General features: G+C 49.1%; 11 protein-coding genes across 11 annotated transcripts; 8 read left to right on the forward strand and 3 right to left on the reverse strand.

Annotated features, from left to right (window-relative positions):
- Window positions 1-145: 145 nt before the first annotated feature.
- Window positions 146-2,480, forward strand: F5J12DRAFT_718425 (uncharacterized protein; the record flags this gene model as incomplete). The annotated part of the gene is made up of 10 exons (XM_051741113.1): window positions 146-638; window positions 695-1,116; window positions 1,173-1,278; window positions 1,339-1,473; window positions 1,532-1,633; window positions 1,691-1,863; window positions 1,922-2,011; window positions 2,062-2,090; window positions 2,147-2,207; window positions 2,271-2,480. The coding sequence occupies 10 exons, from the start codon at window positions 146-148 to the stop codon at window positions 2,478-2,480; spliced, it is 1,821 nt and encodes a 606-aa protein (XP_051601878.1).
- A 730-nt stretch (window positions 2,481-3,210) lies between these two features.
- F5J12DRAFT_971847 (heterokaryon incompatibility protein-domain-containing protein) lies at window positions 3,211-6,563 on the forward strand (the record flags this gene model as incomplete). The annotated part of the gene is made up of 13 exons (XM_051750100.1): window positions 3,211-4,773; window positions 4,829-5,034; window positions 5,099-5,126; window positions 5,189-5,269; window positions 5,338-5,425; window positions 5,479-5,651; window positions 5,711-5,748; window positions 5,800-5,832; window positions 5,887-6,019; window positions 6,072-6,128; window positions 6,177-6,245; window positions 6,305-6,381; window positions 6,446-6,563. 13 exons carry the CDS (start codon window positions 3,211-3,213, stop codon window positions 6,561-6,563), a joined length of 2,664 nt encoding a protein of 887 aa, XP_051601879.1.
- F5J12DRAFT_819741 (uncharacterized protein) lies at window positions 6,476-7,098 on the forward strand (the record flags this gene model as incomplete). The annotated part of the gene is made up of 2 exons (XM_051745247.1): window positions 6,476-6,552; window positions 6,820-7,098. A coding segment is annotated over one exon (279 nt), but the record flags the coding sequence as incomplete, so codon positions are not given.
- Window positions 7,099-8,737: 1,639 nt separating this feature from the next.
- F5J12DRAFT_546557 (uncharacterized protein) lies at window positions 8,738-9,950 on the forward strand. The gene is made up of 7 exons (XM_051740000.1): window positions 8,738-8,921; window positions 8,991-9,037; window positions 9,086-9,114; window positions 9,172-9,232; window positions 9,295-9,541; window positions 9,603-9,843; window positions 9,906-9,950. The coding sequence occupies exons 1-5, from the start codon at window positions 8,843-8,845 to the stop codon at window positions 9,496-9,498; spliced, it is 420 nt and encodes a 139-aa protein (XP_051601881.1). The 5' UTR covers window positions 8,738-8,842; the 3' UTR covers window positions 9,499-9,541; window positions 9,603-9,843; window positions 9,906-9,950.
- Window positions 9,951-10,008: 58 nt separating this feature from the next.
- F5J12DRAFT_546678 (heterokaryon incompatibility protein-domain-containing protein) lies at window positions 10,009-12,255 on the forward strand. Its single transcript, XM_051740001.1, has 3 exons — window positions 10,009-10,191; window positions 10,246-12,003; window positions 12,062-12,255. The coding sequence occupies exons 2-3, from the start codon at window positions 10,279-10,281 to the stop codon at window positions 12,233-12,235; spliced, it is 1,899 nt and encodes a 632-aa protein (XP_051601882.1). The 5' UTR covers window positions 10,009-10,191; window positions 10,246-10,278; the 3' UTR covers window positions 12,236-12,255.
- Window positions 12,256-12,260: 5 nt separating this feature from the next.
- On the forward strand, window positions 12,261-14,303 carry F5J12DRAFT_819777 (uncharacterized protein). The gene is made up of 12 exons (XM_051745248.1): window positions 12,261-12,697; window positions 12,768-12,795; window positions 12,845-12,949; window positions 13,021-13,105; window positions 13,180-13,352; window positions 13,412-13,455; window positions 13,507-13,536; window positions 13,592-13,697; window positions 13,756-13,812; window positions 13,861-13,926; window positions 13,976-14,052; window positions 14,123-14,303. Exons 1-12 carry the CDS (start codon window positions 12,591-12,593, stop codon window positions 14,241-14,243), a joined length of 999 nt encoding a protein of 332 aa, XP_051601883.1. The 5' UTR covers window positions 12,261-12,590; the 3' UTR covers window positions 14,244-14,303.
- Window positions 14,304-14,888: 585 nt separating this feature from the next.
- F5J12DRAFT_891008 (common central domain of tyrosinase-domain-containing protein) lies at window positions 14,889-17,728 on the reverse strand (the record flags this gene model as incomplete). Its single annotated transcript, XM_051747441.1, has 16 exons — window positions 14,889-14,924; window positions 14,988-15,703; window positions 15,756-15,900; window positions 15,948-16,030; window positions 16,083-16,109; window positions 16,160-16,184; window positions 16,243-16,257; window positions 16,312-16,329; window positions 16,379-16,481; window positions 16,526-16,609; window positions 16,665-16,759; window positions 16,813-16,990; window positions 17,047-17,150; window positions 17,204-17,258; window positions 17,309-17,318; window positions 17,371-17,728. The coding sequence occupies 16 exons, from the start codon at window positions 17,726-17,728 to the stop codon at window positions 14,889-14,891; spliced, it is 2,052 nt and encodes a 683-aa protein (XP_051601884.1).
- Window positions 17,729-19,332: 1,604 nt separating this feature from the next.
- Window positions 19,333-21,363, forward strand: F5J12DRAFT_819796 (uncharacterized protein). The gene is made up of 7 exons (XM_051745249.1): window positions 19,333-19,451; window positions 19,511-19,713; window positions 19,784-20,291; window positions 20,369-20,650; window positions 20,716-20,800; window positions 20,874-20,974; window positions 21,034-21,363. Exons 2-7 carry the CDS (start codon window positions 19,601-19,603, stop codon window positions 21,217-21,219), a joined length of 1,275 nt encoding a protein of 424 aa, XP_051601885.1. The 5' UTR covers window positions 19,333-19,451; window positions 19,511-19,600; the 3' UTR covers window positions 21,220-21,363.
- Window positions 21,364-22,582, reverse strand: F5J12DRAFT_819808 (uncharacterized protein). Its single transcript, XM_051745250.1, has 6 exons — window positions 22,464-22,582; window positions 22,372-22,409; window positions 22,125-22,315; window positions 21,995-22,072; window positions 21,882-21,944; window positions 21,364-21,830 (listed from the first exon to the last, which is right to left on the reverse strand). Exons 1-6 carry the CDS (start codon window positions 22,498-22,500, stop codon window positions 21,737-21,739), a joined length of 501 nt encoding a protein of 166 aa, XP_051601886.1. The 5' UTR covers window positions 22,501-22,582; the 3' UTR covers window positions 21,364-21,736.
- A 36-nt stretch (window positions 22,583-22,618) lies between these two features.
- On the reverse strand, window positions 22,619-23,598 carry F5J12DRAFT_819813 (carbohydrate-binding module family 50 protein). The gene is made up of 4 exons (XM_051745251.1): window positions 23,474-23,598; window positions 23,293-23,425; window positions 23,135-23,241; window positions 22,619-23,081 (listed from the first exon to the last, which is right to left on the reverse strand). Exons 1-4 carry the CDS (start codon window positions 23,498-23,500, stop codon window positions 22,755-22,757), a joined length of 594 nt encoding a protein of 197 aa, XP_051601887.1. The 5' UTR covers window positions 23,501-23,598; the 3' UTR covers window positions 22,619-22,754.
- Window positions 23,599-23,640: 42 nt separating this feature from the next.
- On the forward strand, window positions 23,641-24,822 carry F5J12DRAFT_717897 (uncharacterized protein; the record flags this gene model as incomplete). Its single annotated transcript, XM_051741092.1, has 6 exons — window positions 23,641-23,797; window positions 23,863-24,035; window positions 24,083-24,179; window positions 24,237-24,302; window positions 24,351-24,492; window positions 24,546-24,822. The coding sequence occupies 6 exons, from the start codon at window positions 23,641-23,643 to the stop codon at window positions 24,820-24,822; spliced, it is 912 nt and encodes a 303-aa protein (XP_051601888.1).
- Between the last annotated feature and the right edge of the window lie 45 nt (window positions 24,823-24,867).

Genomic DNA, 24,867 nt, shown 5'->3' on the forward strand with positions numbered 1-24,867 from the left:
AGGGCGGGATACCAGTGCCTGTGTGCTTCCATTCGAGCTGTCATGTAGTATCGCCTCGCGTTTAATGGACGATCCTCGCCGTTCGGTTCAAAAGCGTCCCTGAGGAAGAACTCGACTCCTCCCCACCTATCCATCCATACTCAACATGCCCCGCGAAAACAGCTTCTCAGATGCAGACGGTCGTTCTCTCACACCAGACCTCGACAAAGAGGCTGAAAACGACGATCGAAATCGAAATCTGACTACAGCACCCTCACAACGAATTCGCTCTGGTACCGCAACCACCACTACTTTCTTAACACCCAAAGACCGCTTCCGAGCCTGCGTCAAGAAAGTCATCCACCTCCACCGCACGTCCACCTTCTTTGCTCGCTATGGCAGCGCAGGCGCAGAACCGGGCGTCGATCCACGTCGTGACTCCGCCTACCTACACTACGGACACATCAGAGAGAACTGTATCATTACCCTCGTCGATTATTCGGCCATACGGTCCTCCGTCGGTAGAATGTCCAATAGGGAGTTTGTGTCGCTGCTCACTGATACACGGGCCGGTGAGAGGGAGGGCTGGGTCAAGGTACGGTGGATTAACATTTGTGGGGTCAGCTGGGACGTGATAAGTGCGCTGGCGTTGCATTACGGTGCGTGTGTCATTTCTCCACGCCGACGAACCGAACTTCACAAGTTCGTATATAAGACTTGCACCCCCTCGCCATTGAAGACGTCCTCCACCGACGCGGTCGCGCCCGCTCAAAAGCAGACTACTACGCTAAACACCTCTTTATCCAGGTCTTGAGCCATACCCTGTATGACCCCGACGCACCAGAGGGATACGAGGCACTCGGAGACCTCACGGTCGATTCATCAGACGCAGAAGATTCGACGCCGAACCCAGGTCTACTAGGCGAACAGATTCGTAGAGAATACTCCCCCGAACCGGTTTTCTTAACCGAAAAGGATGACAGCACCCCAACGACTAGGTCACGTGCTGGTACCACAGGCACCTTCAGGAGAAAAAGCAGCACCAAGAGACGGCTGGCGCCGGGTGACGTGGAAGACAAGCCTGGTCACCCAAACCCAGTTTTGTCTGGGTCGGTCATCACACGTAAGGAATCTGTCGTACGTACCACTTGGTTTGTGGAGCAAACCTGTTCTGAACCGAGTCGCACCGTTAGGCCCGGAAGAGACGCGAAAAGGCACAACTGACACTCGAGGAACTTAAAAAAGAGGGCAGAGTACATGTAAAAGTACAGCCCATCTCCATCTTTCTCCTCAGAAATGGTATGGGTCCGCTAGCCATGTCGCGCGTATATTGATGCCAACCTGATAAACGAACCTTAGGCACCGTCATCTCCATTCTCCCGCGAGACTGCGTCAGTTTTGCAGAGCCCATCATGGCACGACTGCGCCAGCCGGACACAGGTCTCCGGATGTCTGCAGATGCATCCCTCCTAGTACAGAGTCTCCTTGACCTTGGTTCGTTGTTCTTTCGTTTCATTTTCTGTCGGGCTCTTTGTCTGATAACAGATTCAAGTGGTGGACTCTGCATTCGAGGTCGTCGACGCTTTCCATGAAAAGGTTCTCGAGCTCGAACACGACGTCTTGCTGAAGCCCAATATCAAGACCGTCTCGCGACGTATGTCATCCTACCGTTGTCACGCCCATAATATATTTTTCTGATTTGGACATCCAGTGCACATCCTTTCGGGCGATCTCACTTTGCACAGGCGGACGATGGAGCCACTCAAAACACTTATATACGGTCTGAGACGGTACGACGAAGATCGATGTGCTGCGCTCATCGAACCTGAGGATCACCAGACAAAAATCCAGGGATTCATGAGCCACAAGGCGAAAATATATCTCGTGCGTAGTTATGTTCCTCCCCGTTCTCTGGAATTGGTTACATGCTGAACATGGACAGGCGGACGTACACGATCATATCGAGTATATCCTGTCCAATATGGATACTTTTGCCGGTATAGCTGAGAATTTGATCAACTATACATTTAATGTCAGAGTTCTCCTTCAACTCGTGATGTCCATGCTTACCCTTGTGCGTAGCTAAAATCGTACGAGATGAACGAGACGATGTAGGTTATCGCTTATTGTACTCACGGCATGGATTCCTAATCCCCCCGTCGCGCAGGCGTCGTCTGACAATGGCCACAATCATCTTTCTCCCCTTGACCCTTCTCACCGGATACTTTGTATGTCCCCCCTATCCTGAGCACCTACTATACGCACGCTGACACTCGCGACACTCGCAATAGGGCATGAACTTCGAAGCCATGTGGTCTGTTAAGTTCCATAGCGACTTGTTTTTCTGGGAAATTGCGATACCTGTCATGATCGTCCTCATCCCGTCGTTTTTGTGGCCGGATATTAGGCGGATGTTGCATTATGTGCAGAAGAGATATGTAGAAAGAAGGCAGCGCACGGTGGGTTTTTGTTTTCTTTTGTCATTCTGGAGGTTGTGTTGACCATTTTACTACACTATTTAGCTGGTAAAGAGAAAGATCACGTAATATCGCCGTGAATGTCGATTTTGGGTTTTTTTTTGAGAGGTTGCACTGATAGAGACGAATGGGCTGCTGATCACCTGTATACCCGTATGTATGTCTTTTTTGTTACTGTACTCGTTCCTTTGATGTCTACCGTAGTGTATTGTTTGATTCTGTTGGTCTCTTACCATTTCGGTTGAAATGGATAGCACCCTGTTTTCCTCGGGGCGAATTTGGTGTGCCTCCTGGACATGTTAAGTATCGGTTGGAACAACTTCGGCATCGCATTCCAGTTTCCGGTTCGATATGAGAAGCCACTGTCGATCCCGCCAAATTCTATTCATACCTGCCCCCACTTCTTGAACCAGGGCTTATCCTGTTCATCCACGAGCCAAGGCAGACGCCACAGGGCGGGCCCCCTGCACTGGCCCGCCAGGGGCACCACGCCCATACTTGTTGACAGCGCTGATTGGATTCACCCCGTATCTTGTCAGGTCTGCACTGCCCCAAGTCGATGTGTTTACCTGTGCTCGTTTGCTTCTTGCTCAGCGTCTTTTCTCCCGCAGTCACCTTGGAATTTTACTATCACCGTTGCCATCTCTTGTCGTTAAATCTTCATCGTCGCCGGCAGCTCCAATTTGTAGCAACGGTAAGTATATCATCTTCAATCGATCACCGGCGAGACAAACTCACAGACCGATGGTACGAGATGCGACTCATCCACGTTACTACCATACTCGACTTTGAGACGAGTATCAATCAGGGGAGAGGCATTGACCGTTCAACAGAAATCCTGAGAGAGTTTTACGGTCCGGCTCTCGCAGCGAAAGAGTATGCCATATTGTCACATTGCTGGGGTGTAGCAGAGAACGGCGAGAAAGAAGTGTCATTCCAGGAGATGGAACAGCTGGCGACTACGTACAACAAGACGAGGAATGAGATCAGGGGGCGTACCGGATACAAGAAGGTAATCGACGCCTGCAAGCAGGCCAAAGTGGATGGTCTGGAGTGGGTGTGGGTCGATACCTGTTGTATCGATAAGAAGAGCAGTTCGGAACTATCAGAAGCGGTCAACTCCATGTGCCAGTGGTACGCAAACGCAAACCAATGCTATGTCTACCTCCACGACTCCACTGGCTCTATCCGCTCTTCTGCCAAGTGGTTCACCCGAGGTTGGACTCTTCAAGAACTCATCGCACCCAAGGTTGTCCACTTCTTTGATTCCAAGTGGGAACGCTTGGGAAACAAGGAACAATTTGCATCCAATCTTAGTAGGATCACACGCATCCCGGAGAACATTTTGAAACATGGCCTGAATTCCGAACGCCCCAGCATTGCCCAGATTATGTCCTGGGCTGCTGACCGGGTTACGACACGAGAGGAAGATCGTGCATATTCGCTACTGGGACTGCTTGGTGTCCACATACCGATGTTATATGGGGAGGGGAAGAACGCGTTTCGCCGTTTGCAGCTGGAAATCATACGCTCGTCCAATGACCAGAGTATCTTCGCGTGGGGCCAAACAAAGGATGCCGGGTGGTCTAACAGCTTCTTGGCAGACGACCCAAGCTACTTCAGGGATTGTTCTGATGTCATTTCATTGTCCCCCGATGAATTCACTCGCTTTCTCACCAAGTACCGTCACATCCCGGAAGACGAGCTCAGCCAAATTCCTGCTGAACGGCTTCGCACATTCACGGTTACAAATGATGGCATACAGATATGGCTACCCACGGTAACTCTCGGGCCATACGCTGAGGTCCAGTTGGCGTGCCAGAAGTCCAGTAGGAATGCTCTCACCAATTGTACTACTATGAACCTGGCGTTCTTCGAATCTGGCTGCTTCAGATTTTTCGGCGGCAAAATACCTAACTCGGGGCCGATGGAATTCAAGCCACATTTCCTTCCTTACAAAGACGTGACACAGAATTCCAGCAGCTTTACCTTCGAATTAGATTGCCAGAGTCTTGCCGTTCATGGCTTCGTCGGACATAGTGTCGAACCCAAGAGTGTACAAGCCAAAGGCGACTCGGTCACCCTCTCGAAGGATAACGATTTCGCTACCGTTACTTATGTGCATAAACGACATAAGACATGCTTGGCAGTGGTTCCCATTTACTTCCGTGGCCGAGGCCGTGTGTTTATCATCTCTTCCCGAAATTCGTCCTGGATTCCATATCTGCGTCTTCATGTCTTGAAGGCATTCCTCAAAATCTGGAAAGACGAAGGGTGCCATGTGGGGCATGCCCATGCTCCTCGATCTATCCGGCATGTAAGGGCGATTTATACGGAGCGCTCACGCCTGGGCTGCAAGGTTACAATCGAAGTTGTCCGATGTCCTGGTTGCTGTCCGTCGCGAATGGAATCGGTGGGTCGGCGTACTGCTTTCCAATCCGGATGCCCATGTGCGCTATTGTCTAAAGTTTACATCTCTGCAGGAGGCTCCCCAGCTACCCAGTGTACCAATGAAACCCACGTCTTTATATTCAGTGAATGTATGCTCGGAGTTGATGGCAGACCTCTGGAACATTAGGTGAGCATCTGCGGCACTGGTTCATCGGTTGCTGGAAGTGCCGATGCTGCACTTCGCATCACAGGTTTAAATTCTCTGAGCTTGTTGGATGGGTAAGTCGCATTCAAATCCCCGCCCATGAACATCCGAGGCGAAGGAGCTGAACCAATCAAAGGCTCCGTACGTGGTAGGGACTGTCGAAGCTGCCACTAAATACTTCATGGATATGTTTGGCGTCAGCAACTTTCACAATTTCGTGTGTATTTACCATCCATTTGTGTTTATGATCCGACCTCATGTTATCTGTCTTGGAATAAACACTAGATCGGGGAGATAACATTCTTTAAGGAACTGACTTTGATCATGGGATCAGACGTCAGTGGTAGACTCTGCACAGGGGAAGATAGAAAGGGTAAAGTTGGGTTCCTTTATTCACAAGCTACTAAGATTGAATGTACCTTTCAGAAGACGAACAGGTAACTGAGGTGGCGCAGGAGCAACGCATCAACGCGTCAGTAAAATACTTGGTGCAGATTAAGGACTCGTGGCTCGACATCGAGCCACGATTTAGCCACCCCACTCGAGCAAAATTGTGGGAGGAGGCAATGAAATGGAGGCTGGAGCCAGTTGCCGCCAAGGTAGATCTATTCCTATCTTTAGGGTGAGGTGCCGCTCATTTATTTGACATGGTGGTTAGCTCCTTCGAGTAATCGGTACTGCCTATGAACCGTCTGAGTAAGGAAGCATCACCTGTCTCAGTTAAGTCGATAGCTCACTCCATGTTAGTTCCCACTCAACGCAAGGCCTTAAGTTCAGCAAGTGCACACCCTCTTCTTGCCACGGTAACCCACACTCATGGAGCACTTCATTTAGACAGGAACTTCTGTCCAACCTACAAGAAATCAAGAAACTCCAAGAAACCCTTGCTGAAATTGATGATGACAACGGAAATAACAACAACAATAATGCTAAAAGGCGGGCACTGGTGGAAGATGTTGCGGGAAGGGTGACTGCTTTAGTGACCCTTGTTGTTCGCTGGCTAAAAATGCATATACTAGATCTTACTAACATTCTGGCGCGGGATCTCCTCCGAGGTTTCACACATGCTAGACAAAGTACGACGACCCTCATCTTCTTTGGTAGCGGTTGATATTGATTGGCAGGTTGCTGATCGCTTTCTGAATGATGAGGCAATCACGATGACTCCGGACCTGGTACAGTCCCGAAGACATGTAAGCCGTTCTCTGCGCCTCTCTGCATCGGAAAGCTGAGTTAGTGACACTTCCACTAGCGCCTTTTCAATATCGGACGGATTCTCTTGCAAGTAGCCTCCTCTAACTCAGATGACGGCCTGGATCCACTCCAACGGTCCGTGTTCTCACCAGACATCATAATGACTTGATAATCAAACAAGTTTGTTTTTCTGGTCCAGGATGATGGACGACGCGGCCGATGGTGTTTCGAAATATCAATTAATTCTCGCTGAACTAGCTCGGCGATCAGAAAAAACGAATGCGACCAAGAATGTGCTGAATGGCCGAAGTTGTTGATGCTAAGTTGTGCCGGTGGATTTTCGCACTCGGTGTTATGTAGGGATAGATATATTCAGGAACAAGAGTGAGACAGACATGGCTTCGAAAGCAGTAGCCTGTGCACTAAGTTCGATAAACTGAAGTTGCGCGAGAAGTTGACTTAGAGAGCCTCCTTACCGGGTTATTCGTTCTTGATGCGGAAATTACCGCTAAATGGTAGTTGAGAGTTCTACTCACCGGAGATAATGTGTTGTGGGCTGCCAATCAAACAAGCACATGGGATGTCTTTCATCGTCCACTTTCCCAGCGATGGCCAAAGCATGGAGAGTCACATCCACGAGGACGAGTCATCGGAGTACACTTTCTTTTCCTTCCTACCCTGACCGCTGGCGAGTACCTTGCCTGTCATATCCGGCAGCTTGCCAAAGAGGTTCTTGGAGACATCAGCTGCGTGGTATCCACTGTTGCTTTGATACAGTCAATATCGCTGTTCACGATGATGTCGTTCACTAGAGAGAAAAACAATGAATGGTATGACCCTGCGGACGATTGATCCCGATTCCCGACGCTGGGCACAAGCCTTGCAAGGTGAATGACCCAGGCGGGGCGATCACTCGTGTGACCATCCCGCGAGCTGAGGTGCAGAGCCACGGTCGTAACACAATTCGCAGCTGGACGGCCTGTCGAATGTGTGCTCCGGGAGGCGAACGAGGACGATGAGGACGCAAGGAGTAGGGGTTTCCTGGGGGGTGTCGGGGGTTTGGTGGACTGACCACCTTTCAAACTGCCTCTTTGCTTTACACCGCCCGGCGCCTCGACCAGGGCAGGATACCAGCGCCTACGTGGTTCCATTTGAGCTGTCATACGTAGGACCCCGTGTTTAATGACATGGTCTTCGTCGTCTCTTGTGTAGGAAGATTCGACCTCGCTCTCCCATGCCTCGCGAAAACAACTTCCAGATTCAGACTCAACGAAGATGTCCAAGGCGAATCAATCCTCTAAGGACAAGAACGATTTCGTTCGGGCATAACCACTACCCTTCAAAGACTGTTTCCGAGCCTGCGTCAGGAAAGTCATCCACCTCCGCTGCACCTCTATCCTCTTCGCTCTCCATGGCAGCGCTGGTGTAGAACCAGGCATCGACTCGCGTCGTTTCTCCGCCTAGCCACACTACGGACACATCAGACAGAACTGTATCATCACCCTCATCGATTATTCTTCTGTCCACTCCCCCGTCGATGGAATGTCCAGTAGGGAATTTGTATCGCTGCCCACTGATAGGTGAGCCGGTGAGATGGCCAAGGTGCGGCAGATCAGCACCTGTGGTGTCAATTGGGACGTGCTAAGTATACTGGCATTTATATTACGGCCCATGCGTCGCTTGTCCGCGTTGATGAACTAGATTTTACATGTTCAGACTTGCACCCTCTCCCTACTGGAAACGTCCTCTACCGATGCGGTTAATACCGCTCAAAAGCATATTACTACCTTAAACACCTCTTTATTCGGGTCCTGAGTCATACCTGTATGACCGACGCGCCAGAGGGACATGAGGAACTGGGAGACCTTACGTCAGATTCATCAGACGTGGAAGAGTTGGGGGCGAACCGAGGGCTGGGTGAACAGATTCGCGGAGAATCATCATCATCGCCCGACCCGTTTTCTTCACTGAAAAGGGTGACGGCGTCGTATCGCCGACAAGCCAAAGGGACTTACACTTTTGCCTGGGATGGTCGTTATACATGGAGAATCTGCTGTAGGTCCAAGTTGGTTTGTGAATCGGATTGGTTCTGAACTGAGTCGCGGCGCTAGGACCGGAAGAGACACGAAAAGGCACGATTAACACTCGAGGAACTTAAGAAAGAGGGAAGGGCATATGTAAAAGTACAGCCCATCTCCATCTTTCTCATCAGAAATGGTGTGGATCCCATCACAATGTGGTAGGTATATAAGGCCAACTTGATACACGAATCTAGGCGCCGTCATCTCCATCCTCCCGCGAGCCTGTCAATTTTGCAGGGCCCAGCACGGCACGACTGCACCAGCCAGACACGGGTGTGCGGACGTTTGCAATTGCGCTCCATGAAAGGTTCTCCAGCTCGAACCCGACTTCTTGCTAAAGCTAATATCAAGACCGTCTCGCGAGGCATTTCCCTGCCGTCATCACGCCCACAACCTCTTTGACTTATACTTCGTTATCTAGTGCGCATCTCTTCGGGCGGCCTCGCTCTGCACAGGCGAGTGATGGAGTTCCTCAAATCAGTTATATATGATCTGAGACAGTACGGCGAAGATCAATGAATCGCGCTCGTCGAAGCCAGGGATTGCGTGACAAAAACTCAGGGATTTACGAGTCACAAGGCGAAGATACATCTTGTATGTAGTTTCGTCCCTCTGCATTCTTGTGACTGTCTGACGGCGTCTGCATGTATACACTGGACATAGACAGGCGGGCCTACACGATCACATCAAGTGTGTTCTCAACTTTTAGTGTCAGTCTCCCTCCAACTCATGGTGTCTGTACTTATCCTTGTGTATAGCTAAAATCATACGACATGAATGAGACGAAGTAGGTTGTTGTTCGTGTGCACACATGTCATGGGCTCCTAATGCTCCCATCCCCCAGGCGTCGTCTGACAATGGCCATAACCATCCTTCTCCCTCTGACCCTCCTCACCGGGTACTTCGTGCGTCCACTCTCCTGAGCACCTACCATACACGCGCTGGTACATGCAACACCTTGCAACAGGGCATAAATTTCGAAGTGATGTGGTCCGTTAATCTCCATACCGACTTATTATTCTGGGAAACCGCAATACCTGTCATGACCGTCATCATCCCGTTTTTGTGGTCAGATATTAGGCGGATGTTGCATTACGTGCGGAAGAGATATGTAGAGGGGCAGTGCAAAGTGGGCTTTTGTTTTCTTTTGTCGGTTTGGAAGTTGTTTTGAAAATTTTGTGACACCATTTAGCTGGTTGGTCACCTTTATACCTGTATGTGTCCTTTCTGCTACGCCACTCGTTCCTTTGATGTCTATCATACTGTATTGTTTAGTTCTGTTGATCTTTCTTACCGTTCTGGTTGAAATGGGAATTGCAAACAGCGGAAACTATCAATAGAGACCATCCTCGAGGCGAACTTGGTGTGCTTCCCAGAGAGTTCACCGTAGAATAGCAAGGCATTGCATTCCAGTCTCCACCTTTTACTGGTCACTACCTACCGTCACCTCTTGAACCCGGGCCCATCCTGTCCGTCTACGAACAGAAGTAGAAACCAGACCGCAATAATGCCAGAGGTGAGCCCTGCGCTGACCTACGAAAGGTGCCATGCTTGTTACATGCGGACTGGGCTGATCAGGATCCTGAGCTCGTGCCTTGCCAGGTTAGCATAGGGTTTTCAGAACCACTTTTTGTGAGATTATTGTTATACTGTTCAAGATTCTACTAGCGCCCATAGCCATCGAGCACGTGTATTAAACTTACCTTACCTGCATTCACCTCTGTTGAAAGACACATTCACGTCACGTTGACTGTCTTGTTTGCCCGTGCTCGTTCACCTTCCTATCGCTCGATACCTTTCCTTGTCCAGTTACGTTTGTTTGCCACCACTGTTGCCGTACTGTCACTGGATCTACGTCGCCTTTGTGCGTCTCCCATCCTTGTAGTAACAGTAAGGGTGTCAAATATCAATCGATTAGTGGCGAGACCAACTGACAGACCGATGGTGCAAGATGCGACTCATCCACGTCACTGCTATACTTGACCTGGAGACGAGTATCTATGAGGAGAGAAGCATCGACCTTTCAAAAGAGATTTCGGGAGAGTTTTATGGCCTGGCTCTTGCGGAGAAAGGATATGCCATACTGTCGCATTGCTGGGGTGTAGCGGAGAATGGCGAGAAAGAGGTTTCGTTCCAGGAGATGGAACAGCTCACGACTATGAATGAGGAGAAGAGGAATGAGATTAGGAGGCGCACCGGATACAAGAAGATAATCGACACCTGCAAGCAAGCCCAAAAGGATGGTCTGGAGTGGGTCTGGGTGGACACCTGCTGCATCGATAAGAAGAGCAGCTCGGAACTGTCAGAAGCCATCAATTCTATGTACCGGTGGTACGCAAACGCAAAGCAATGTTATGCCTATATCCACGACGCTACTTGGGACTCCTGGTTATACAAAGACGAAGTCGGCACTATCCACTCGTCAGCCAAGTGGTTCACTCGAGGCTGGACACTTCAAGAGCTCATAGCTCCCGAGGCCGTCCACTTTTTTGATTCCAAGTGGAATCGCTTAGGTGACAAGAAGCAACTAGCATCTCATCTCGGCGGGGTCACACGAATCCCAGTGTATGTCCTGCAAGATGGCCTGGGTTCCGGGCGACCTGGTGTTGCCCAGATTATGTCCTGGGCCGCTGACCGGACCACGACACGCGAGGAAGACCGAGCATATTCGCTACTGGGATTACTTGGTGTACACATGCCAATGTTATATGGGGAGGGGAAGAATGCGTTTCGTCGTTTGCAGCTGGAAATCATACGTTCGTCCAATGACCAAAGTATCTTTGCGTGGGGTCAAAAACAGAATGCTGGGTGTTCTGGTAACTTTTTGGCGGAAGACCCGAGCTGTTTCCGGGATTGTTCTGATATTGTCCCGTTGTCACGCCAAGACTTCATCGACGCTCTCCAGAGAGATGCTATTGCTAAAGAGGCGCTCCATAACATTCCTGCTGAACGGTTCCGCACATTCGCTGCGACTAACGATGGCATACAAATATGGCTACCCACGGAAACTTTTGGGAAGCTTGCCGAGGTCAAACTGGCATGTTCTTACGAGCCCAAGCGGAGCAATTATTATTCTAATATCCCTATCACCATGAACCTGGTGCTCTCTCAATCTGGTTGCTTCCGTTTTTTCGGCGGGCGAATACCCAAAGCGGGGCCAATAGAATTCAAGCAGCACTTTCTTCCTTATAACGACGTTAGGCAGAATCCCAGCAGCTTCACGTTTGAATTAGATTGCCAGACTCTTTCCCTTCATAACTTTCTTCAGTATGGTGTCAACCCCAAGAGTATACAAGTCGAAGATGGCTCGGTCACACTCTCAAAGGATAACGATTTTGCTGCCATTACTTACGTGAACAAATGGCGCCGGACTTGCTTTTCAGTAGTCCTCGTTTACTGCTGTGGTCGAGACCTCGTGTTCATTGTCTGTCCTTCTAAGCCTTTGGAGTGGCAGGAGGTACAACTTCTGCGCATTTGCTCCTTGGAGCGACTGCTCGGCAACGAATGGAAACCCGAAATTCGTCGGATGGAGCATGCCCACCTTCGCCGATCTATCCACCACGTAAGGGTGGTTACCACGAGGCATTCGTGTGGCGTCGGCTGCAAGGTGACAATTGATGTTGTCCGATGTCCTGGTTGCTGTTCTTCGCAGAAAGCTGGCGATTGGAACCCATGGGTTAGTGTACTTTTTCATGCCGTGCACTCATCCGTATTACCAGTTTACATCTCTGCAGGGCTGGAGTGAGGCTTCTCGACTGCCTGGTATTATGCGGGATGGGGCAACTGCTAATGTAAAATATACTTGGCATGTCGATGGTTCTCCCACATCCTTCTATCCAACAAAGTCAGAAATTAGGGTGAGATTGACATGTGTTTTACTGCTATGCCTAACTGCAGTAGCCAGGTGATTATGGTCAGGTTTCACGTAGCGGTCACAATTTCAAGCGGCAGGGCAATATCTTTGAGCTCGCTACGCAACTTGGTATCAGTGGACAATTTGATCTCGTTGAGAATGCCATTAGCCATCCATTTCTCACATCACCAGCAGAAGATGTTTTGATTGCACCATATAGGGGATTCAAGGCAAACCGATACCTAGCTCTCCACAAAGCAATTGGCTGGTCACTGCCAGCCACCCAACCACTTATTTCTCTACTGAGAATCTCCTCTTTCCATCTCACAGGTGCACTTATAGTAACAACAGTCATCGAGTGCTCAGAGTGTTACTGTGATGTTACTGAGATTGCTGATCCAAAGGCAGGGATGAGGCTTGACACCCCTACTCCTTTTCACACCATAATGATGCCCATGTCTTGGTCCCCAGTAAATGATGTGTGCTCAGAATTACTGGAAGATATCCGAAAAATTAGGTGAGCACCTGCTGCATTCATTCATTCATTAGTTGTTGGAAGTGCTGGCACCATATTTCTGAAATTGTAGACTCAACTTCTCTATTCTTGTTGGATGGGTAAGTTTTTTTATAGGGCTGCTTTCAAATCTACCCATGGACTTCCAAGGTGGATGAGGTGGACCAGTCAAAGGTCCTGGAGGATGTGGTGACTGAGGAAGCTGCCATCAATTTTTTCATGGATATGTTTGGTGTCACCAACTTGAGTAATCTTGTATGTATTTTTTCTCTGCTTGTGTTTGTGATATAACCTCATGGTATGATTTGCTTTGGAATGAGCTTTAGGTTGGGGAGATAACATTCTTTCATGAACTGTCTTCAACCATGAATGCAGAAATATGTGGTAGGTCCTTCATACAGATGAAAAAGGGTGAGTATGGGCACTGGGATGCCATTGTCCACAATGTGTGCTTCAGGCTGTAGCTTGCTAACATGGGAATTAAGACAGAAAAGTAGTTGAGACAGTGCAACAGCATCGGATTGAGGCATTAGTCAAGTTCTTGATGCACATTGGGGACCCAGCAGTACTCTGTGATGACCCAAAACCTATTGACATTACCTGGACAAAGTTGCGAGAGGAAGCAATGAAATCAAGAATGAGGCCCTTTGCTGCAGAGGCAGGTCCATTCTTATTTGCTGGCTAAAATTTTTCTCATTCATGTGACATGGTGGTTAGTTCCTTCAAGTAATTGCTACTGTCTATGAAAACTGGAAACCTGGGTAAGAAAACCTCAATTCTTTCAAGTAATATCATGGCTCATTGCATGTTAGTTCCCACCATCAAGACACCAAGTTCAACAAGTGCCACAGCCTGTTCTTAGTGAGGTAACTCATGCTAATCAAATGTACTCTTTAGACAGAAGCTTCTGTCTGATATACAAGAAATCAAGAAACTCCAAGAAGTGCTCACTGAGATTGATGATGACAAAAGGCAGGCACTGGCAGAAGATATTACAGGAAGGGTAACTACTTTATCAAACCTTGTTGTCTGCTAGCTGAAACACCTACATACTATACTAGATCTTACTAGTATGTTGGCATGGGATGTCCTTGGAGATTGCAAGAGTATTAGAAAAAGCATGGAAACCTGCATCTTCTTTGATACTGGCTGACATTGATTGACAGGTTGCTGATTACTTCAGCATGAGTGATGAAGTAATAACCTCACCCCTAGGAGAGTCTCGAGTGAATGTAACTTGTTTTCTGTGTTGAGGAGCCAAGTCAGTGACACTTCTGCTAGGATGTTCAGAAGATTGGATGCATTCTCTCACAAGCAGCCTCCTCTACATTGGATGATGGCCTGGATCCACTCCAGAGGTGTGTTCTCATCAGACATTGAAGGGCTTAGTTACCAAACATTTTTTAAAATGAAAATTAACTGGTCCAGGATGATGCATGATGCAGCAGATAGTGTTTCAAAATATCAGTTACTCCTCACTGCACTGACCAACCAAGCTGCCTTGAATAATGCAAGCACTGAGAGTATGCCAAATGGCAGAAGCTATTGATGTTAACTTATGTTGTATGTAAGATCAGCTACAAGGTGTAGGAATGAATATCCCTGACAGTCTTTAACTTTCTCTTCAATGGATTTCCGCACTCGGTGCTGCCAAGTTCAGATGCATCCCAGAAGTAGTACTACTGCATGGGACAGATGATATAATACGTGACCCCACAACTCAGGTGGAGGGTCGGGGAATCTGCAGCATGATTATTACTGTACCTTGGAGAAGATGCTTACTTCCACATTGTATTCCCACTGCCTCAAGCAAGGTTGAATTCCTCCTGCGAGGATTTGAAAGCTCCTCATAGCCTGTTGTACCAGTCAGACTTCCGTGGAGAACATGGTGGTGAGGGAATTAAACAAACATCTGCCAACCTGAAGTTGTCCACCAAAAAGTTCAGAAGCTTACCTGGAATCACTCAACCTCATACAGTGAGAATGCAAGAGTGAGACAAGTGTAGCCTCGCGGAGAGGTTAGTATGTGAATAAGCACTAGTCTCCGAAGCTACCATCGGATCGGAGTATTCATCAGGGATTTATAGGTGGTGTCATCGTACGAACTCATCATCTCTTTTACAGTGATTCTCATACATATCATCATATTATACACTCACACTGGTGATAAACCGAGTCTGTGCAAGAAGTTGGTTTAGAGAGCTTCCTTAGTTTCAGCTTTCCATCCGTTCTGGATATGGAAAATCGCCGCCGGTTAGTCAGACATGGAAATGATGGTAGGAGTTCTGCTCACCGGGAATAACGCGTTGTGGGGCCGCCAGTCGAACAAGTAGACGGGATGTCCTTCATCGTCCACTTTCTCAGCGACGGCCGAAGTATACAGAGTCACCTCCACGGGGACGACATCAGAGGATGCCTTCTTTTCCTTTGGCACGGCTGCGGCTTCCGACCCGCCCTGAGCGCTGGCGAGTACCTTGCCTGTCATATCCAACAGCTTGCCAGAGAGGTTCTTCGTGATATCAGCCGCGGTGGTATCCACCGTCGCCTTTGTTCTGTCGATACCACTGTTCACGATGATGTCGTTCACTAGGGAGAAAGGCAATGGTATGATACCCCGGACAATTGATCCCGATTCCCGACGCTGGGCACAAGCCTTGCAAGGCGAATGGTCTGGGCGGGCGAAAACTGTGGCTATACCTACTAGCTGAGGTGCAGAGCCACGGTCGTGATACAATTCGAAGCTGTACGACCTGTTGAACGCGTGCTCTGGAAGACGAACGAGGACGATGAAAACGCGGAAGTTAGGAATCTCCTTCAGGATCTCGGAAAGTCCTCGGTCTTTGGCTTTGGGAACCGTCACATGGCTCCAATCGCCCTTGTTTCTGCCTTTCACAGAGGTTTGAGGATCGAAGCCATAAAACTTAGCAATCCTTGCGCGAGCTGCGTGGCGTTCATCGTCAGTGGCCTTCTGGTCAACCTTAACGCCTAGAAACTCTTGGTACGAATAGTCTACAGAGACAACGTTGAGACAACCCCAACGGAGTGGGAGGAGGAGACATACATTTCGGGTAGGAATCGGCGTCTAGGAATCGGGTTTGCTCCGAGGTCCAGTACTCGCCTTTCTCGTTTCTGAATGGGTATAGGGCTCCGCGAGCACCAGCTGGGAGGATTTGCTCGTTGTACACCTGTGCGTAAGTCCCACGTTGCTAAAAAGCTGTTAGCATCACCTTCTGGTTTACAGTGTCGTACGAACCTGGGTCCAAGGATATGCTACATCATCTTTTACATATCCATCTCCCATCCAATAGTCCCTGTAGCACCACTCCCATAATGCGACTGTGGCGAACGGTCAGCAGGTAAATTCCAATCATGCCTTTCTTATACTTACGGATCCTATCTACATTGCTGTGGTGGACTAGCGAAATATTAGATAAACAGCTGGCCAGCACAGGGTGAAGGACCCACAAAAGAAGATGGGATCAAAGGCAGCCTGCACATGGGGTTGTGTCGGTCACGATGGTGGGCTCGATTGTAGTGTAGTGACTCACATAGTCTGGGTCAGACTAGGCACAACAGTCGGTGTGAGTTATTCAGTGTGATAGAGCGAAAGCGCTAACCATGTGCCCATTCCCGCCCTTTGTAACATTTTAGTAACGTTGAAACATCTGATAATCAAACACCTACAATAGTGCCATGAATAATTCCGTGCACAGCCTCGAGGGAGCCGACGTTGCGATAGTCCGTTTCCCTGCGCGATTCATTGACCGAATTCGAAAATTCGTCATAACTACGACCGTCAGCATAAATTCAGGTACGATACATAAAACGTACGCCAGGGCAGGATCTTCCCCGTCCGAGAATGTGAATAGTAACCCGACTTTTGTACGAATGTTCACAGCCTGAGCCTTGAGGGCTCTATCTCAGCGCAGTTAATTGACGTCCTGACGTATGAACGGAGAAAGCTACTAACTGCTGCAGGGCATTGATATCGCTCCCACCCTCTGGGGTGTTTGGAGGGTGCCGGTAGGTTCGCGTCCATTTCGAATAATATGCTGTTTGACGTGTCTAGAAACGTTCTGCTAAGTAGCCTAATCGTAGCCTCCCACTCGTGATCTTACCGTCGAATTCTCGAGGTCAGTGAAGTCAGAAGGGATGCCTCCTTGATAGGTGTAGTACGAAAAGGGGTTCTGGACAGTCGTCTTTTTGCCTCCGGCAACCGTGACCTCCAGTTGATCTTCGTAGAGCACAGGCGGAAGCCCTTCCTGAGCGACCCTTGGATCAGCCCAGTCCCAATACCTGTGCCAAACGGCCGTTATCAGAGGCATGGTATCGTAGTCACTTATCAAGCGTACGGAAAACGAAGTTTCTTCGCCTCTCGGATCCATTTTCCGCGCTCTCCGATGTTGGTTCTCTCGATCTCCGCCGCAATGCGGTCAGCGACATCGCCAACGGCTTGCTGTATGAACACTCCAGTCAACAAAGGTAATTGGAACTCTTTGGTTTTCGAACCTCAATGAGCAACATGTACGGGCGATGCCAAGTGGTAAAGGAGACTGATCCATGACTAACACAAGTTTATCATGCAAATACCATATCACACTGCAAGCCACCTACTTGCAGTAACCTAAAATCGAATCTCAGCATGCACACCAACCTTAGTTATGTAACAAATTTACCACCAAACCGTGAAGGGATGGGTAGGGTATCCTTGCGATCATTTGCGTTATAGTCCGACGCCTTCTCGTCTGGGGTCTTCCGATCGCCAGCGTACTCTTGGTAAGGTTTCCCGTGGATTCCAGCAATCTCCATGTACGAAGTGGCGGGCAATTCAACGCCCGGGAAGACAGTACCGACGGACGGATTCGGCACGCCCTGGACGGCAGCGTAGCTGAGAACAAAAAGTGTGAACTGCTTAGGATGATGCTTTTGCATGTCCTCGATAGGGATGCGATCATAAACACCCCCTGTAGACTTGCGCCCGACGATGGGATAGTAGTAAGGAGCTGTACTCTGCGTGTGGCTTGTAGTTGTCATAGTAAAGATCTAGCTGGAGGATGTAATGAAGTGAAGATAGTGGGTAGATGAATGACAAGAGGGGCAGTATTTATGCGTTTTAGAAAGCTTTGACATACCAGTGTTGTGGAGGGGACGTCTTCGTGCGCTCGGGGAGGTCCATGCCGGTTCACCTTGTCAGGGGCTCCACTGAACAAGTGTATGCCAAGTACGGCGCCACTAAATATCCGGCTATCAAGACTCCACAGCCTTTGGGAAGCGATCCTAACTGAAATGGGGGTAAGGAGCTGGTTCAGCTTAAATTAAAGAACATGCTCATAGTCTCACTGTGTCCACACCATAATGGGCGCAATTGCATGGCTCCAAGGTTGATGACGTAGACAGAGCGACGGAGCGGTGAAGCATTTGGGTATGTGTAACTCCAAGGACTAGTTGAGGGATTATTATTATTCACTCCTTTCGTCTTGGCATTGGAGATGATTCCAGGTTGAATGGTGCGGTTTCAGGGCAATGGGAAAGCGATAGACCGATGCGCAGCGCTCCTTGTTCTAGAGAAGGCTACAGTAGGTGAGAGGACCACAATTGGCATATGTATTACCCCTGTGGACACTTCGGCACGAGGCGCATCGTATACAGATATTGCACGTGAGGCCTGGGGGAGAGAAGAGGAACACCTGACCTGGCCAAGAGGGAGATGAGCGGTGTCTCGGCGCATACAATAATGTTCTGATGGATTGTTCCGATCGTTTCAACGATTCATATCACGGGGAATTGGGTCGTTGGTCTTGGTACGAAGACCACCGCCGATTCATTGGGGGCCGCCGAGATAGTGGGTGAAAACAAGGCTCCTGCTGCGCCATGAGTTCTTGGCTCCGTCGTCCCTTACAGCAATGCAGTGATCCTGCGCCGGTACACCACAGCCGCATCTTAGGACTGTAACCATCCAAGGACGTGCTGGATCATCTAACTCCGCACGATAGTAGAACTGTCCCGAAAACGGCAACTGTAGCGGTGGAGCACTCACCTTGTCATGCATTCCCCTAATGGTGACAGTATAGACGAGGAATCATAAGTTCAGGTGCATCGTGGTTCCTCTCGTCAGCCAAATCTCTCAGGCAACGACGGTCATATTGATGGATTGATCATCCTTGATTGCTTCAACTTCAAGGGTACCAGCGTGAGTAGCGGTGACCGAATTTTCGACTGAACAAGGTTTTGGACCACGCGCACGTGATCTATGAATTAGCCCCTGTGTTATGGTGTTCAAACCCGATCCCGATGATGTCGGCCAGGCTGGCATGCTGATCTGCGCCATTGCTGGTTATGTCCCGTGGTCGATATGGAGTTCTGATGGCCGGGTTCAGCGAGAACGAATTACGGTAAGCGTTCAGGAGGGCCGCTTAATTGTCATGAAAAGGTTTTAATGGCATTTTGCTACCCGACGGCTGAGGGGACCCAGGCCGCTCTGACAAAACTATTCTTTTGTCTCTCTGGTAACCTTCTTTTTACTTCTCGGCCAACTCGTTGCGTCTTGCTTGCGGAGCGGATGGGCGTCTTCGCTCTTTTTGCAACCTTGTTATTTTTGCTATTGGTGGGACTTTCGGACTTAGTTGCCGCCCAAGATGGTGGGATAAGTGGTCCGACGACAAGCCCTGCTGCTTCTGGGTACCAATGTGATCCCAACAGGTGTAAGCTACCCAGTTGTAATTGCGCGAGCGCAAGTCCGCCTGGTGGGCTTGACCCCGTAAGTCTGTCCGTCTTCGCAACCCACTTTACAACCCAGCTTACAAAGCCCTCTCTTAGTCGGAGGTTCCGCAATTCGTTGTCTTCACTGCAGATGATGCTATCCAATCTTACACACTAGATGCCATCAACCAGCTTCTTGCACAGCGGATGAACCCGAACGGATGTCCCATCAAGATGACATACTTTACTTCGATTTCCTATACCAACTACACGCTCGTTACAGACTGGTACGTTGCGGGAAATGAGATTGCTGATCACACGTGGGTGCAACAAGTCTTTTCTACGACGTGTCTTGCCTTCTTCCTACTCACTTGTCGTGCATTACCGCAGGATGACTCATGTGGGGTCACCGCCTGCGAATGAGATCGATGGAAATCTGATTGCCCTCAACACGCTTGCTGGAATCCCCTTCAATGCCATCAAAGGTTTCCGCGCCCCGTATCTTAATTATACCAATACAACTTTCCATCTCCTCGCGGATGCTAACTTTACCTACGACTCCTCCGTAACATCATCTATCCCAGTTACAGACCCGGATACTGACGCCTACTGGCCGTACACGCTCGATTATGGTCTTGCAAATGACTGCTTGACGACTCCGAACATCTGCAAGGGGCAGCCCCAGATACCAGGGTTTTGGGAAATCCCGATGTACGCGTTCTTCGACGACCTTGGGGAGGATGGTCCGCACCTCATGGATCCATGGTTGGACGCCGCCAATGGTGATTCGACAGTAAATAATACTGCTACCTTGGAGTACATGAAGAACACATTCACGGCCCATTACAACGGTGATAAGCAACCCATCGGATTGTACACCCACCCCATTCATATTTCCGTACGTTGGCATTCTCACCCATTCTAGCAAATACTTTTTGGTTGCTGGTATACTCATAGCGAAGCATGTCGATATAGCTTACTTACCCAGGATCTGATGCATCGACTGCGACTATCAATATGATCAACGGGTTCCTGGATTGGGTACAGGAGCAGCAAGATGTCTGGATTGTCTCAAACGAACAGCTTCTCGCCTGGGTTCAGAACCCTGTACCGATATCAGAACTTGATAGTTTGGACGCGCTGAAATGCAAGACTCCGGATGTCGACTCGTCAGTGCAGATCTGTAACGGCATACCAACGAACGAAGCGGGGCTGTTGCAGGAATGCTCATTCCCAGATTACCCCTTCTTCACTTGTGTGAGTGGCTTGTGCCTACCGATAATAAACAGAACGTCGTTGACTAGCCGATTATGTTTGTCCAGTATGGCTGTCCTCAATCAGAGCCATCCCCTTCGAACCCAGACCCTCCGCAACAGGTAGCAACTGGACAACAGGCAAGATTTCGATGTAAGTTTTCTTTGCCCGTCTGACTAATTCTTGTCGACGAGTTTTGTTCCCCTACGTGCTTCTCGTTATTAAGTGCCCGCAAACTGTTCCACACCATTCTGGGACCCCATTGCTGGAGAATGTCTATGCACTTCCACCGCGTGTCAGTACACAGATCAGTCTCTTCCGATTGGAGTATGTTCATTCGTGTTCCTTTCTGAGTGTCACTGATGACGCGCCGATAAAACGTAAAGCCGAATGGTGCAAATCTAACAGGTGGTAATCCCTCTGAGACTTATCAGTCGATGCCTACACTCGTTCTGTTTAATGGTGTTCCTGGTGACTTTGCAGCCAGGGCCAGCAGCATATCGGGTCTGGTAAGTACGCTCATACTTGGAATTGTAGGGGCAGCAGCAGGCCGAGCAGTGTTGAATTTATGAAGACCATAATACGGGAATCCTTGGGAAAGAGATGCTGGAGTGGCAGTCTTAAACCATTCAATCCAATACCTTGCATATCCTGGTGATCGTTCCCTCATGTCGCTACATTCTACTTTCGCATTGGGAAATTCAGGAGTTTTCCTGCCGTGATTACGTAACTTCACAAGCCTAATTTCAACCAGCCCGAACAAACCAGACGAATGTTTACCATGTTCATGGAATGCCCTACCTATTCCCAGTAATGTGATAGAGCGCTATTGACAGTGTACGTCATGCTGCTCTGTATAGCTAACAGCATATCCAAGTACATACGGGACTGGGATAAGAATATGTATGTCCATGAGCACAAGTCAAGAATCGTACTATGTTAAAATCGTGCACGATACATCGAATATAGATGGATACAAAGAGGGGCGTCGCAGTTTCGTCTGTAGAGGTAAAGGGGGTCGCATTAATAAAGGCGAACGGAGAAAAACGGAGAGTAGAGGTGACAAAGGTAGTGCACTATTCAAGCGCGTTAAGCGAAAAGTTGTCCTCGGAAACCATCACCACGTCGTGCGGAAAGTATTCCACGGATAGCCACGACGATGAGAAGGAATGTAGTAAGGATCCTGTCAAGATAGATATTAGCATTGTTTTGATAATCTGTCGCATGAACGCACCATAGAATCCAGGCGAACGCCTCCATTGCGTTTAGCTGGCCACAATATACGAATACGGTGTTGCTGCGCAAGAGTTAGCAGTTAACGTAAAGACATGCACTGCGAGAACTCGCCTGCAGTTAAGCCCCCCGCCAAGCGAGGCTGTGATGCTGGCTGCTCCAGCAGTCCAGAATATCCACGTGAGGACCAAGCTAAATGGACAAGCCAGTTAATTTGCATGGGAACCTACACGACTGAACTTACAAGATCATAAGGGACAACACACTGCTCAACACGCTGGATTGGGATGTAAAGAAGAGCAAGAGGTAACATGAAGACAAAACAGTTGTCCATATCGATGCGAAGAGAATGAAGCGAGTACGATCTCGTTCAGAAATATTGAAGTAGTCATGGCGTGCATTGAATCGGGATGTAAGCCATGCGGAAATAGCAAGCTGGAGGGAACCCATAAACACATCTGTCATCGACAGAGACAACGAAGGGGACCCACTTGAATAATACTGAAGAAGATGATCAACCCAAGTACGACTGTGGTGCTGCTGTCAGCCACCTGCTGGATGGCGAAGTAGGGGGAGAGCTTACATGGGAATCCTCTCTGAAAATGATCGCCAAAGGCCATGTCAGGTTATCGTGAGTCGTGAGAAGTCGTGCAGGAGGGTGAATGGGAGGGAAAGTCATGGGTCGTAAATTGTCTCAACTTGAACATGCCACTGTGGCTGTGCAAAGCTACCGTCTGACGTCATCACTTCACACTGCGGACTCTTGTGGACAGCAATCGTAAAGCCGAGTTACACAGGTCCCAGATAGGTGCAAAATGGAAATGCAGATAGTGTGATACAAATGCTCGGGTCCAAGATATCATCAAAGTCACACTCAAACGCGTCCACCGAAACGCCTGCTAATGGATGAACCTTCGTCCGGCACACAGACCCTATCCCCCGGCATTAACTTGCTGCAAACAATCTGCGGGTTGACAATAAGGAGTTTGTCCAAAGTCGTATTGTGGCTGCGGGCGATGTCGTAACAGGTGTCACCGGATTGGACGATATACGATATTGTTGTACTTGGGCAGGGAGCCGGTGCAACACGGGTAGGGAGTAAAACAAGACGCCACACAAGGAGCAACACGACCGAGACGACAAGGAAAAAGGGAAATAATGTGCGGTAAGAGCCGCCTCGGAGGGTATGACGTGAACCGTGCTAGAGAACTAGTGTCACCAACTCGTCAACTCCAACAACAATGGCTGACCAACCTCATCTATTGCAAGTTGGCGATAGCCATTCCGTTGGGTAGGCGCTGCTTCGAGATCATCGTGGTCGTCGTCGACTTGGGGTGCAACGGCGACAGGCAACTCGGAGACTTTCCAATACGTTGGCCCTTGTCGTTGTCAAAGAGTTGGAAAGACGCTACCTTGGACGAGTTCACCAAATTCAGATCCCTCAGGGCCTTTATAGAGAAGGCCGTCGTTATCACGAAAATAATACCGCCCAGTGTCGCTGTCGTATCCTATCCGCTCTACTCCCTCAGGTAGTCTGTAGTTATCCTGCGTGCTTCCGTCAACAACAAGGAAGAAGTCCATATGAAGACAAACCTCATCGTACTGCGTCCAGCGCCCCATGATCAGAGTCCAGTGCAGAGTCCAGCCAGTCACTGGAGCTTGCAGTCCAATAAGTTAGTTGACAGAAATGGAAGTGCATGGATATATGAAGACGGCGGGGACCAAGCAAGCGTAAACAACGACGATTTGTCTCGACTGCCATGGCCGACGCACAGACCACCTCAATCACAGGGACACCCGTGCCAAATGTCCCTCCTGCAGTACCAGGCCAGGGTGGCGTTTCCACTCCAGCTCAACCAGAGGTTGCCTGCGAAACTTTGTATATTCAAAACTTGAATGAAAAGGTCGGAATCGATGGTACGTGTCCTCCGCTGATCGCTGGCTCTCGCACTGGATCTGACCACCTAGCCTGTGGTGCGTAGTACTGAAGGCGTCGCTACGAGGTCTTTTCAAGTCATATGGTGAAGTCCTCGATGTCGTTGCTCATGGTAACCTCCGGATGCGCGGCCAAGCATTCGTCTCGTTTGCTTCGCCCGAGGTAGCAGCGAAAGCCTTGAAAGAAGTCCGTGGTTTTCCTCTGTATTCGAAACCGATGGTATGTCTTCTTGTTTTATGCATTGATACGTTGTTGATTAGCCTCAGCAAATCTCGTTTGCGAGAACGCGCTCAGATGCTGTTGTCAAACGCCTAGCCCCTCAGAATCTCGAAGTGCATAAAAGCAGGAGAGGCGAGCATAAGAGTATGTGTCCAATTCAACTCTGTGCCATTTCAACTCAAATCTTTTCCCGCACTCTAGAACTTACCCGCTATACCAACCCTCTGAAGCAAAAACTGCGCAGCAAGAGACTGGCAGCAGCAGGACGTACGTCGTTTTTGTGTTCCAAGTCCATAGCCTAACTGTCTTTCAAAGTGGCTGGTGTCTCCGCAATTCCGGCGCCCAAGCGTCCTGCCGTCCAAATGCCAGACGAATACCTACCACCGAACAAGATCCTTTTCCTGCAAAACCTTCCCGAAAACGTTACAAAGGACCAACTTATGGCATTATTTTCTCAGTGCGTCCGCCTTGGTTTTGCTCGATTCGCGCACTGACTGGTGGGATCCCAAGGTATCCCAATTTGTACGAAGTTCGGCTCATTCCAACAAAGAAAGATATCGCTTTCGTGGAATATGTGGACGAGGCAAGCGCAAGTGTCGCGAAAGATGCATTGCACAACTACAAGCTGGACGGAGAGAACAAAATTAAGGTATGTAATGCACGTCAGCCGGACGAGGACCACCTAACAGAGTATTGCAGATTACCTTCGCCCGCAAGTAGAACGTGCACTGCGTTCGCCTTATTATTGTATACGCGGAGTGTAAGATCTTTTGTAATGATGTGCTAATGATTTTTTTTTTTTCGCACTGGACTATGTTACCAATACCTGGGC

The sequence above is a fragment of the Pisolithus orientalis genome, assembly GCF_024613125.1.
Source record: "Pisolithus orientalis strain OTSU chromosome Unknown F5J12scaffold_8, whole genome shotgun sequence".
In the NCBI taxonomy this organism is placed as follows: domain Eukaryota; kingdom Fungi; phylum Basidiomycota; class Agaricomycetes; order Boletales; family Pisolithaceae; genus Pisolithus; species Pisolithus orientalis.

Coding starts and splice junctions, on each gene's coding strand:
- F5J12DRAFT_546557 (XM_051740000.1), top strand. CDS start 8,843: ATGAATCGCGCTCGTCGAAGCCAGGGATTGCGTGACAAAAACTCAGGG. Junction 8,922..8,990: donor ACAAGGCGAAGATACATCTT/GTATGTAGTTTC, acceptor CACTGGACATAG/ACAGGCGGGCCTACACGATC. Junction 9,038..9,085: donor GTGTGTTCTCAACTTTTAGT/GTCAGTCTCCCT, acceptor CCTTGTGTATAG/CTAAAATCATACGACATGAA.
- F5J12DRAFT_546678 (XM_051740001.1), top strand. CDS start 10,279: ATGCGACTCATCCACGTCACTGCTATACTTGACCTGGAGACGAGTATC. Junction 12,004..12,061: donor CTGGCGATTGGAACCCATGG/GTTAGTGTACTT, acceptor ACATCTCTGCAG/GGCTGGAGTGAGGCTTCTCG.
- F5J12DRAFT_819777 (XM_051745248.1), top strand. CDS start 12,591: ATGAGGCTTGACACCCCTACTCCTTTTCACACCATAATGATGCCCATG. Junction 13,813..13,860: donor TTGCAAGAGTATTAGAAAAA/GCATGGAAACCT, acceptor ATTGATTGACAG/GTTGCTGATTACTTCAGCAT. Junction 14,053..14,122: donor GGCCTGGATCCACTCCAGAG/GTGTGTTCTCAT, acceptor TAACTGGTCCAG/GATGATGCATGATGCAGCAG.
- F5J12DRAFT_819796 (XM_051745249.1), top strand. CDS start 19,601: ATGAACCCGAACGGATGTCCCATCAAGATGACATACTTTACTTCGATT. Junction 20,292..20,368: donor CCCACCCCATTCATATTTCC/GTACGTTGGCAT, acceptor ATGTCGATATAG/CTTACTTACCCAGGATCTGA. Junction 20,975..21,033: donor ATCAGTCTCTTCCGATTGGA/GTATGTTCATTC, acceptor TAAAACGTAAAG/CCGAATGGTGCAAATCTAAC.
- F5J12DRAFT_819808 (XM_051745250.1), bottom strand. CDS start 22,500: ATGGCCTTTGGCGATCATTTTCAGAGAGGATTCCCAT. Junction 22,316..22,371: donor TCTTCTTCAGTATTATTCAA/GTGGGTCCCCTT, acceptor GGTTCCCTCCAG/CTTGCTATTTCCGCATGGCT. Junction 22,073..22,124: donor GTGTTGTCCCTTATGATCTT/GTAAGTTCAGTC, acceptor TTGTCCATTTAG/CTTGGTCCTCACGTGGATAT.
- F5J12DRAFT_819813 (XM_051745251.1), bottom strand. CDS start 23,500: ATGGGGCGCTGGACGCAGTACGATGAG. Junction 23,242..23,292: donor ATTTGGTGAACTCGTCCAAG/GTAGCGTCTTTC, acceptor CGTATTGGAAAG/TCTCCGAGTTGCCTGTCGCC. Junction 23,082..23,134: donor GCCAACTTGCAATAGATGAG/GTTGGTCAGCCA, acceptor CTAGTTCTCTAG/CACGGTTCACGTCATACCCT.